Source organism: Crinia signifera, chromosome 11 (assembly GCF_055691185.1).
Source record: "Crinia signifera chromosome 11, ASM5569118v1, whole genome shotgun sequence".
NCBI lineage: Eukaryota > Metazoa > Chordata > Amphibia > Anura > Myobatrachidae > Crinia > Crinia signifera.
Window position 1 is genome coordinate 91,210,069 of NC_139227.1, and position 12,954 is coordinate 91,223,022.

The 12,954-nt window shown below is 46.3% G+C and overlaps 1 protein-coding gene across 5 annotated transcripts in view; it reads right to left on the bottom strand.

The window, feature by feature from the left end:
- Window positions 1-2,136: 2,136 nt before the first annotated feature.
- TKFC (triokinase and FMN cyclase) overlaps window positions 2,137-12,954 on the bottom strand; it is a 30,317-nt gene continuing 19,499 nt past the window's right edge. For all 5 annotated transcript variants that reach the window (XM_083165753.1, XM_083165754.1, XM_083165752.1 and 2 more), the window contains 11 exons: window positions 10,363-10,397; window positions 9,493-9,577; window positions 8,571-8,660; window positions 8,375-8,491; window positions 8,150-8,266; window positions 5,539-5,676; window positions 5,359-5,465; window positions 3,796-3,899; window positions 3,018-3,051; window positions 2,849-2,938; window positions 2,137-2,758 (listed from right to left, as the gene is read on the bottom strand). In XM_083165753.1, coding sequence (XP_083021879.1) covers window positions 2,594-2,758; window positions 2,849-2,938; window positions 3,018-3,051; window positions 3,796-3,899; window positions 5,359-5,465; window positions 5,539-5,676; window positions 8,150-8,266; window positions 8,375-8,491; window positions 8,571-8,660; window positions 9,493-9,577; window positions 10,363-10,397 — 1,082 coding nt within the window. In that variant the 3' untranslated portion in view covers window positions 2,137-2,593. The remainder of the gene's footprint in view (window positions 2,759-2,848; window positions 2,939-3,017; window positions 3,052-3,795; window positions 3,900-5,358; window positions 5,466-5,538; window positions 5,677-8,149; window positions 8,267-8,374; window positions 8,492-8,570; window positions 8,661-9,492; window positions 9,578-10,362; window positions 10,398-12,954) is intronic.

Genomic DNA, 12,954 nt, shown 5'->3' on the forward strand with positions numbered 1-12,954 from the left:
AATCGCATGGTCGCATGCGATGCGATGCGATCTCCCGATCCGACCCGATTTAGAAATCGGCAGCCCAGATACTACATAAGTACCCTATTTTATTCTCCCACAATGCCGTAGTGGATGGTATGGCATGAAATACTGCCTGTCAGCACATATCGGCTCAGAAAAAACTTATGTCGACCTTCCAAACCTGTCTATCTAATGATAGTATCCCATCTGGGTAATTACTATAATAACAGGGCTCTTCAAAATGAGCCATTTTGTTTTACAAGTGGAGACAGCATGGCCAGGCGCTTGATTTTATACACCTGTATCAATGAGTCTGACTGATCACCTGAATTCAATAATTAATAGGTGTGGCCAAATACTTTTATCCATATAGCGCATACTTGCCTACCTGACCCTCTCCATGAGGGAGACAATGGGGCAGATGTATTAAGCCTTAACAAGAGATAAATGCAAGGGTGATAAGGAGAGCCTGTCCAGCCAATCAGCTCCTTACTGACTTTTTTTCAAACACAGGCTGGCAGTTAGCAGGTGATTGGCTGGACGGTTATCTCTGCTTATCACCCTTGCATTTATCTCTTGTTAAGGCTTAATACATCTGCCCCAATGTCTGTTCCTGGTAATGTATGATTGCCATCACCTGTGGGGAGCTAGGTAATTGATAAGAAAGGTGTTTCACCACAGGTGACGGCAATCATACATTACCAGTAGAGTGACCAACTCATCCCTTAAATCCGGGACACATATTAATTACACAGGTTCTGTGGCTGGCTTTCACCTGGTTTTAAACTGCCACACCTCAAGACTCCATTTCACCTGGTTTTAAACTGTCACAGAATGAAGGATTAAAGGGATGAGTTGGTCACCCTAATTACCAGGGAAGGCCAGGAACAGAGCATTTACTCCCTCATGTAGAGGGACAGGTAGGCAAGAAGTATGCACTATTGTAAGTCTGAATGTTATGATTACATTCTGTAACAGTTCTTTCCTACATAAAGATTATCTGAATACACTAAGGGCCCGATTCAGTCCTGCTTCCTGGTCTGCGAGTTTCTGGAGCCGAGCAAGCAGGTAAAGGATGCCCCACTCGAGTGAAATGGCCATGTGCATGGCTGCAAATGCGTTTGCAGCCGTGCACACTGGGAGAAATATGGATCACAACAGTTAATGGATTCCCCCTATTTGCGAACGCGGAGTAAGTCTTGACTTCTGCGAAGGCCATGAGAAAGATGACATCAGTGGCCCTTCCTCCCAATCGCCAGAGAATGGCTACATTTTCAGAGACACTCCCAGAAACTGCTGGGTTACATCCCCCAAATTGCTGCAGGGTTTCAATCCCCCTGTGAGCAGCCAGCAAAGTCTAGACTTTGTTGGCTGCCTTTGTACAGATGACTTGCGCATGCCAGAGTTGGTCGCTGATGAAAAAGAAACTGCCGGGGGGAGCCCAGCACACTCCCATCGTGGGCAATATGGTCGCTTAGCGACCATATTTCCCGCTATATTATACAAAATCGCCCCCGTGTGAACGCACCTTTAGACTGATGTAACTCACAAAGGGCCAGATGCACTAAGCTTCAAAAGTGATAAAATGGAGTGTGATAAACAGCCAGCCAATCAGCTCCTACCTGCCATGCCACAGACTGTGTTTGAAAAATGTGAGGTAGGAGCTGATTGGTTGGATGTTTATCACTCTACATTTTATCACTTTTGAAGCTTAGTGCATCTGGCTCCAAATCTTTCCTCAGAGGATTGCAACCTTTGCATTCCCAGCAGAACTAGCTTCATGAGGTAAATTTACACAAAAATGATACAAAGTGGAGCCATAATTTTTGCAGTTTTGTAATCCATCTTTATTAGCAATAACAGTTTATATTATTTACGAATCAAAAGTACAAAATGTAAATGTAATCTAGATTAATTTGCAGCATTTGAAGATCAGTTTTACGGTATTGCAGAGCGACTTCCCTGCGTTTCCCCTACATATCAGATGTGCAACATTGTGCACATAGTCAGCAATACAACAATCACGTTTAATTTTTTGAGAAGAGACTGTGAAACCATTTTATGTTAAAAAAAAATCTAAAATAGTATTTTCCATTAAGAATTCCACCAAGAATATATGCACACAGCCACAACTCTGATACAAAGAACTATTTATTGTAGGAATGTAATAGAAACCGGTTATCCTGGGTAAAAAGGAATACAATCATTAGTAATATGGCTGCTGACATTTTCCTGGTGGGCAAGGGCGTAACTACCATAGGTGCGAGGGGTGCAGCTGCTATGGGGCCCAGAGCTGCAAGGGGCCCATCTTTGCTGTTGTAAGGTGCTTGGGTCATCATTAGACCTGAATGTATAATCAGTATCTGGATATAATTACACTTCCTGTGCTGCTTTACAGGGAGAAACATTAGTGTAAGTCAGGCATGTCCAAACTATGGCCCTCCAGCTGTTGTGAAACTTCAAATCCCATCATGCCTTGCCACAGTTTTCCTATAAGGGAATGCTAAAACTATGGCAAGGCATGCTGGGATGTGTAGTTTTACAACAGCTGGAGGGCCACATCTTGGACATGCCTGGTGAAAGTCAAGAACTATTTTCTCTGAGTTTCCTTTAAGCCCTCCCATATTGCTCGCAGGATGGCCGCAGCAGCAATAGCCCCAGGATCTGGCCGGTTGAGGGTGGATGATCCGATGTAACTGGCCCTGCCAGCCCCAGCTGTCATGTGTTTTGTTTCTTCTGCAGCATCGGAAGCACTCTGCATGGCAAAAGGCAAATCACATCATTAGAACATCGCATAATACAGCATAATAGCCGGGACAAATATATACTCGGAATAAAATGTCACCTTCACTGCACACGCGAGGATCTCCATTGCATCAGAGTGCGGGGTCTGCAGTGACTGCAGGACATCATTGGCAGCGCAAAGAGCGTCCAACTAGAGAAGAATGGAAGACACATAAGAGATGATGGCTGGAGAAACGGAGGTGACTAGTAATGTACTGGAAGGTACTCACCATTGTCCTGTCACCGGGCTCTGCTCCTCCGTATCTAAACACAACAAACATTAATGAGTACCCTACAGATTGCATAGCATATACTGTAACTTCCCTTTACGCTCACAGACCTCGAGTTTTGCATTTGATATTATCATCATTTTACATTTTGTGGTCAAAGCTGCAGAGAATCCACAACTGCCGATTGGTAATTCTAGGACTTGGTTCCGATACCTGAACACTGTTTAAAACCGCAAGATCCACTCGGCAAATGGAGTTGTGTTCGACTCTGCATTAGCCCTAGAGTGTTCAGTGTGTGTCTGTCATTAACCCTTTCAGTGCCAAGTGAATGTGTCAAAATCAGTGTGAAAATAACCAAGCAAACATTTACAGTATATTCGTCATAATGACCTGTAATGTTAACCATCATTTTTTTTTTTTTTACACATTTTTTTTAATTTGAATTTATATAACAAATATGAGCGACGCTGCTATTTTTATTGGATATTTTGCACATCTCTCATAGAGATGTTGTCACTGAAAGGGTTAAGGGACCTTACTTCATTGCCATGACCTCCCTTCAAGTACAATATGGCCGCATATTAAGCTGTACAGCCCAAACTGGCAACCCCATTGTAGTGGGGTAACAATGTTATTCCAATAAGGATTCTTACTGACATTCCACAGTAGGTAAAGGTGTGAGTGGCATATTTGTTGGGCAGAGGGTGGGGGTTGCTGTATGAGAAGATGGGTTTCTTTTAGTGTTTGGTGGTCTCCTTTAGCATTAAGTGCTTGTTACCTCTTCATGGCCTCTATCCCAGCATCCATTGCTGCTGCCCAGGCTCTTGGTGCCGACTCCCCCTGCAATGGCTTAGCTGCTGCCATCAGGAACAGACTGTATAGCTAAGTGTAGGGTAAAAGTGAAATGCTGTAAGTAAATACTTGGTGGCCTTTATCCAACACATTTATGAGTAAAGACCAAAGCAAGGCAAAAATGCATAATATAAAGGTATTGTACATTATAGGGCATAATTGAGGGTTAAGTACCAATCAAAAAAATGAATAAACGATGAGCAAGTTGCTACTGGAACAGACCATGCAAAAAGGCAAATGGATTTCAGGTTTTTTTTTTTGGATGCAGTAAAAATAGTGATTGGTTTTGCATGCAGCAAACTAACACTGGGCAGCAAGGATGTAGCTACAGTATTTGTAGGGGGGTTAGCTGCTACGGGGACACAGCCCACCCCCTGCACCCAGGAACTCTGTCAGCAGTTGGACACTCACCTGCACAGCTCACTGGATAGCGCCTCCATTCATGGTAGGGATGGCCATCATCCATCAATGATTTGAAATAATCAATGGTTTATGGCTGATGTTGAATACTTTTGCCATCTGGGAGAACCAGATGGTTTTCCTACATCGATGGCAAAGGAGTACTGAGGTTTCTTTTTTCCCCCCCAAGGTTCCGGGACACGGAGCATAACTCTGCCCCCGACACCCAGAAGCACCGCCCCCAAGTTCTGATAGGCCCACGGGCCATTCACTAAAAAATAATGGATGACAATTGATAGCTAAAACTATAAATGGTTATCCATAAAATAGTTTAACACTATCGATGGTTGATTTCAGAATTGCCATCAATGGCAACTGCACCGATGGCCATCCCGAATACACTGCGGAGTCTGACAAACATATCTGCTGCCCCAGCCAGCTCCATCTCTCCTCACTGATGCTGGGTAGAGGTGTGGCTGTGCTTATCCTGCTGGGATATCTCTCAGCATCGGTGATGAGACAGAACACTGCTGTGAATGGAGAAGCCGCCCACAGGGTTCAGGAGGTGAGCAGCACCTGCTCTACTCTATGAAGAGGTGGGGGGGAGGTGGAAACATTGCAATGGGCTCCCATAGGTATAGCTACTCCCCCTGTTCTGCCGGCAGTGGAATATGGTCTGGCAAAAGTACAAATTAATTACTACAATCAACATAACTACATCCATTTATGATGTTTTACAATCAAAGTGCAATTCAAGATGAGTTTTTCCTTCAGGAAGACAGTTGGTTAATATACAAGGCCCCGGACTGCAGCACAAGGGGCGATATATACATTAAATTGCAAGAAACTGTGATAAAAGCTAATAAATTAAATTTGCCTGCTACAACTTCCTGGCCAGCGGATGGGATCCTTCATATCCTATTAGACACCATAGAGACAGCACCTATATGACAGCTAGGCATAAGTAGGGGCTGGTCCTATGTGGAGAAGTGGCAGCCATTGGAAAGCAGGAAGGGGGAAGGAGACTAGAAAACCATGTAGATCACAGAGAAAGGGATCAGCATGTGTTCATGCAATCATGTGCCCTCACCGCGCCAGAAGTGCCCCCCATCTTCTCCAGGAGTACATGTGACAGCGCTGCAAGGAGACGTGCCGGGTTGGCTGGAAGCTGTCCACCACCCATCCAATCCCTGATGGCTGCAGAGATCCAAGTCTTAGGCATAATGTAAATCAGACATCATACATCATTATATTATGATGTAACACTCACCGTGAGCTGCTCGCGCATGCGTGCTCCCACAATCCCCATCCCCAGCGGCACGGTCCAAATCATTTAGCTCCTCCTCCAGAGCTAGAAGACAGCTGCACACACGGCTAAGCACGCAGCTGTACACCTGCACGCACAGGGCTAACACACACAGCGACTTGAGCTGTTAGTTACAGGCATTGTACACTACAATGTTGTCACAAAGATAATAACTGCAAACACACATGATTTCAACAAGGATTAGAAACTGTTCTCAGTATCATGGATAGGATTTTAATATGAATCTAAATTCTGCTTCCAGCAAACGTGGCAGCACTAGGTTTTGTTTGGGTTCTACGGGGGTTATTCAGACCTGATCGCCGCAAAGCCCTGTGAACAGACAGCTGCCGGAGTGAAATCCCGCCTTGTGCGAATGGCTTGCGAAAATACTGCCGATTGGCGAATAGCTGCAAATCCATTCGCAACTCACTCGCAATGGAATTATTTCCCCAGTGTGTGCAGTCTGAGCATAACCCTTCTCTGCTTGTGACATAGAAACAGGCTGATCGAGGTCAGAGCGGATGTCACACAACCTCCTGGAAAACGCCTGGGCACGCCTGCATTTTTTCTGACACTCCCAGAAAACGTCTGGTTAACACCCACAAACACCGGGTTCCTTCAATCAACTTGTAAACAGATTGCGATCCCTGCCGTGAACCCCCTGCAGCACTGCCGGCCGCATCCCCCATAGGTTCTATGGGGGATGCGAAGCTGCCCGATGTATCAACATCGGGTAGCCGGGGTTTGCACCCCTGGGCTATCGCCATTCTGGGATGGCGAAAGCCCATTGTAGCCTATGGCTACACATCGCCCGAGCGGCAGGTGGGGTCGCGGGGGGGGGTCAGCGCGTAACCGCACATGCACACAACCAATGTTCCCTCTAATTTTACGAAGGCTGTGTGCGGCAAAAGATATTGGCTGTGCAACCTTTGAAGGAAATTTAAATTTTTGTGCGTCACATAACGTATAAAGGCCTAGGTTTCGAGTTCTGTTGAGTTAATAAAGCAATTTGAATGCTTACAGACTTTACACACCACACATATAGGCTATAGCAGTGATTTTTAACCTTATTAAACTCGTGGCACACTAAACAAGATTTTAACCTTTGTGCGCTCAGTTGTAATGTCTGTGCGCGGGCTTGGCGAGTTGTGTGCGCGCGCACACGCGCACAGCTTAGAGGGAACACTGCACACAACCCCCGGCTTCCGGCTCCGGACATCGCAGGGACGGACTCTTTTCAGAGCCCTGTCCCAGCCCCCTGGCCGGTAATACATTAGGGTGAAATGATCGCATTGTCCTGGGTGGTAATATTCCGCCCAGATCACATTGTAAATGCGATCAATGGTAAATGGGGGCCTTATTCTGGTTCACTCGCAGAGTCAAATTCCTTCTCAAATGGACAAAACCACGTGCACTGCAGGTGGGGCAGATGTATCCTGTGCAGAGAGAGTTATTGTCTAAATATGACCTTTACTTTAGCTACCGGTGTGAGCAAGGTCTTCCTAGAGGGAATCAGAATAAGGGCCAGAGTCCCTCTTTTTTCTTTCAGCAGAGCAGTCTCCATAGTTTCTATAGGGACCGCAGTCTGGCAACCTCCTAAAAGTTTCACTTTTTGGAGCTTGTGTCCTGATATCAATAACTCAAATTGTCACAGAGGGTGATCCTCTATATTCCTCTCCAATACTGTCCCCTTGCAGAGACCAGGGCCCAAGGTACTGGAAGCAGCTTCCGATTCCATACTGCCCCACTTGATTACTGCGATCTGTAGATGAAGGACTTTTAGCAGTACCTACAATCTCCCAAAATTCATCTGGGGGTCGAGCTTTTAGCCATGCATCTCCAATACTAAGGAACGTCCTTCCTCGTGTAGTTCGAGAAGACCCCACTCTAGGAGCTTTCAAAAACAGACTTAAGACTTTCTTGTTTACTCAGTATTTCCTTAATGTCCCTTTAGTGTCTCCATGCTCTCTGTATTTTATGAATAACTTTCCTGTACTTCCTTATTTCTGTACTGTATTATGTTCCTTATGGGGGAGATCTATGAAGCAGTAATAAGAGTGAAGTGAGCCAGTGGAGAAGTTGTCCATGGCAACCAACCAGCTGCTCTGTATAATGTTATAGTATGCAAATTCAAAATGTTACTTCAGCGCTGAATGCTTGCCATGGGCCACTTCTCCCCTGGCTCACTAGTACCAGTGTCCTGAAATGTCCCGAAGTGTACCAGTGTCCCTAAAGTGTACCAGTGTCCCGAAAGTGTACCAATGTCCTAAAGCAGGCATGTCCAACGTTGGCCCTCCAGATGTTTTGAAACTACACATCCCAGCATGCCTCGCAATAGTTTTAGCATTCTCTAATAGCAAACCTGTGGCAAAGCATGCTGGGATGTGTAGTTTCACAACATCTGGAGGGCCAACGTTGGACATGCCTGTCCTAAAGTGTACCAGTGTCCTAAAGTGTACCAGTGTCCTGAATGTGTTTGTTAGTTCCCCGAGTACAGGTAATCTTATGTATGGTGCTAGATCTGATTAAAGCAAAGGCAGAATAAATGCACTATTCCCAGGAACACTGGACACACCATCGTGCTGAGATTCCTTTGGCTGCGGGCTTTCAGGAGCACAGGAAATGGTGCGCGTCTGTCCGGTCACAGGAACAGGGGGGACTCTGGGCCATGCAGGAGCAGATGTGTCCATGTCTAAGAAAACACAATCATAACCGTCACTGTAACAAGACAATACGGCGGCGCATCACATATGTGCATGCCACAGAGATCAGCTAAATGCCAACACAGCTCTGTCACTACCAAAGAGGCGCAGGATTTCCGGTGATGTCTTCATTAGGGTAAGGGAGACGCCACTCATCTCAAGAGCGGTCATAAAAGATCCGGTCATTGCGCGCATTATTTGGAACCCCCGCGCCTCTGGAAATAAAGCAAAGGATGAGTGTCACTGTCCGGGTATGCAGGCAGAATAAGGGTAAACCTGAGCAGTATTACTAACCCAGTAATCCTATAGCAGAGCTGGCCACGATCTGTAGCTCCAGACACGATAAACCACCCAAATTATTCACAATAACGATAATGGAGTCACCTGAAGCGATAACAACATAGTGACAGGAGGAAATAATCCATACAAAGACAATGACTGGGAGGAAGAAGATGGTAACGTGGGACAACATGGTTTATTAATAACATTAAATTATACCTCTGGCTGTGTATGCCAGCAGTGGGGAACTCCCAGAAGCATCTGCCTGCGGGAACCATGTGTGGGGGCAGGGCCATCTTAATGCATGGGCTTACTGGGCAGCTGGGGTTTGTGGTGCCTCCGGCGTATCTTGTGAGGCTAGCAGAAAATGCTGACAGGCTTCATTGGTTGTGAAATACACAAAGGGGGGTATTCAATGTCTCTCCACTATTCCCGACGGTGGCGGGGCCCTATTCAATGCCATCGTCCACGACAGCATTGAACAGGGATCTCGGCAGAACGTGCCTGACTTCACAAGCAGTAGGGCACGTTATATTGATTATTGTGTGATACGGAATAGTAATTATTTGTTTTTATATCCTTTTTATATCCTTTGTGCCCGATTAAATAATTTGTTTATTAGGACATTGAATCCCGCCAGACCGACAGTCGTGACCCTACATTGAATACCCCCAAAGTCAGAGCTGCTGGGAGACAGTTAATGGGTGTAAGCTGCTAATTGCTGGATGGCTGATAGCAGGTGGGGAGACACTGCGGGACATTAGGAGTATTTTTTACTTAAGTAGGGGCCCCAGTGCATTGCTTTGCCTAGGGACTACAATGTCCTTAAGATGGCCCTGTGTGGGGGCAGATTCGGATCATAGGCTGGTGTGTGGGTGGAATCAGTGGTGGGACTTTTGCCACTGAATGCAGAGAGAAACACCCTGTTTGTACTCACCTGGCTCTACGTTCACCTTTGATTGGCTAGCTGAGTTTGTCATGTGTGTTATCATAATCTTCACAACTTCATTACAAGACACCATCTGTTGTGTTAAAGAGCAGCGAAGAGATAATTAGGACAACAGCAAATCAATTTCTTCTGGGGGCCAATGAGGTTAAAACAAATTTCTATAAAATACACATTTCTGTGGCTCTATCTGTAGTTACTTTAACCCAGTTACTGAAGCCATGGAAATGTACCATATAAATTACTCTGTGCTAGCTCTTAACAACAACAATCTATGTAATGTACTGTTTAATAGAGATATTGGGCCTGATTCTGAGGTGGGAGTAAAAGAGAACGTAACTGTGCATCTGGACAAACCATGGGCCCGATTCAGGATCAATCGGTCCCCGGCGTATTCGCTCTGGTAACTGATTGTGCGGCTTTGCGCATGTGAATATTTGCGCATGTGCAGAGCCACTGTACGAATGCCTTCAGTGACTATCACAGTCGCCGAAGGCGATTATACGGGTAGGGGAGGAAGGTGGGCGTGCAGGGGGTGGCATCAGGGAAACGCCTAGCATTTTATGGGCGTCCATGGAATGCGGGCGGCTGACGTCACAGGACATCAGGGCCCGTCCCCTCTTCGGCGGACACCGAAGGAAATAAAAGTCAGTTCAGATTGACTTCCCATGAAACACCAAGTGGCCACCCTGAAACGCCCCCTGCCGGTCAATTAGGCAGTGAGCACCCCAGCGAATGACAATATCACCAAAAAAAGGATTCACACATACAGGTTTCTTTAATGCTTGAAAACAAATGTCACGTTCATCAGTTATATGTCAGCAAATCAGTAGCCCAACCATGCAGACAGATTGTACAGACCTTGTATCTCTGTACCCCGGCCTCACCATGTATTCCTGCACAGACAACAAACACAAACCATTACATCCTGGACACAAAGCTAAGGCTTCGAACACATCAGTTACTAAAAGAAAATAATAAGCCCTATACTCTGTCTAACAAGCAATCATTAGATAACCTGCATGTATACAGGAGGCCGTGTACAATGTGCAAGAGTAGCAGCCCAATGTTTGCTAAAACGCACAGGATTATGGATAAAGTTGGTCTCTCTGTATTTAATTGCATTATGGCATTTCTGAGCAGGGTGCGTGTGTACACATTTGTTGCACAATACAGTATTTTGCGCATTAGCACAGCCATTGCTTATTACAGTAGAATTGCATTCGCAGGGAGGACCGATGTTGTGCGTCTGCGCAGGCACGTTTCTACGTATGTGCAGAAGCAGGTTGTCAGTTTGCACGCACCCTACACGGTGAGCGGGGGGGAGATTGGAGAAGGGCGGGGGGCGCCGGGCAGCCCCATTAGCATTTGGGAATGCCCAGCATTTCATGGGTGTTCCCATGAGAACGCTGGGCATTCTCAGGCTAATGAGGCTGTGACAGACACGTGGGGGGGGGGGCAGCTGACATCACTGTCCTCGCACAGGGCACCCGCAGTTTAGAGTCACTATATAGGTGTCTCTGAACTGCGAGCACTGGAGAAATCATTCAATGATTCCTCCCCGCCTGCATCTGATGGATTCACAAGACTACGAAATTCGCAACCTTGCGAGTCAATCAGAATCAGGTCCATAGTCACTACATATGCAGAGCGTGGTCTTTATATTTGATAACAGTAGTAAATTCGCAATCTGCCGCAATATGGGGAGGGGACAAAGCCAATGTGACATGATTCCATTAGAAGTGCATCATGTCGGCCCTGTAACCTCCTTATAGACCTGTGAATCTGGCTTAGTAATATCATCCCTGCTCTCCTCCCCATCTACACACACAATCCTCCCAGGATCTTTCCAGGGACAGTATTATATACAAAACCTTCCCTGGAAAAATTCTGCATTTGCTCCTGATGTGACTGTATTAGACCACCTGTGCCTATCATCAGACCACCTGTGCCTATCAGGAGACCATCCATGCGCCTATCATGAGACCATCCATGCACCTATCATGAGATCATCCATGCGCCTATCATTAGACCACCTGTGCCTATCATTAGACCATCCATGTGCCTATCATTAGCCCATCCATGCGCCTATCATTAGGTATTCCATGTGCCTATCATTAGGCTACCTGCGCCTATCATTAGACCACCTGTGCCTATCATTAGGCCATCCATGCGCCTATCATTAGGCCATCCATGCGCCTATCATTAGGCCATCCATGCGCCTATCATTAGGCTACCTGCGCCTATCATTAGGCCATCCATGCACCTATCATTAGGCCATCCATGCACCTATCATTAGGCCATCCATGCACCTATCATTAGGCCATCCATGCACCTATCATTAAACCACCTGCGCCTATCATTAGACCACCTGTGCCTATCATTAGGCCATCCATGCGCCTATCATTAGGCCATCCATCCGCCTATCATTAGGCCATCCATGCGCCTATCATTAGGCCATCCATGCGCCTATCATTAGGCCATCCATGCGCCTATCATTAGGCCATCCATGCGCCTATCATTAGGCCATCCATGCGCCTATCATTAGGCCATCCATGCGCCTATCATTAGGTATTCCATGCGCCTATCATTAGGTATTCCATGCGCCTATCATTAGGCCATCCATGCGCCTATCATTAGGCCATCCATGCGCCTATCATTAGACCATCCATGCGCCTATCATTAGACCATCCATGCGCCTATCTTTAGACCATCCATGGGCCTATCATTAGACCACCTGTGCCTATCATTAGACCACCTATGCCTATCATTAGGCCATCCATGCCTATCATTAGGCCATCCATTCCTATCATTAAGCCATCCATGCGCCTATCATTAGGCCATCCATGCGCCTATCATTAGGCTACCTGCGCCTATCATTAGACCACCTGTGCCTATCATTAGGCCATCCATGCCTATCATTAAGCCATCCATGCGCCTATCATTAGGCCATCCATGCGCCTATCATTAGGCTACCTGCGCCTATCATTAGGCCATCCATGCACCTATCATTAGGCCATCCATGCACCTATCATTAGGCCATCCATGCACCTATCATTAGGCCATCCATGCACCTATCATTAAACCACCTGCGCCTATCATTAGACCACCTGTGCCTATCATTAGGCCATCCATGCGCCTATCATTAGGCCATCCATGCGCCCAGTGGCGTAACTATATAATCTGCTCCCCCAAGCCAAAAAAGTTTCCTGCGCCCCCCCCCCCCAATAGCATTCTAGTGAAATAAACAGGGCTGTTCCTAGACAATATGTCACCCATCTTAATTTCCCTTAAACATTATGCCACACACAGTAATGTCCATTACACATTATGCCACTTATCACAATGACCATTACATAATATTTGACACACCGCAATGCCCATTAAACATGCCACATACCGCAATGCCCATTACACAATATGCCACACACCACAATGACCATTACATATGCC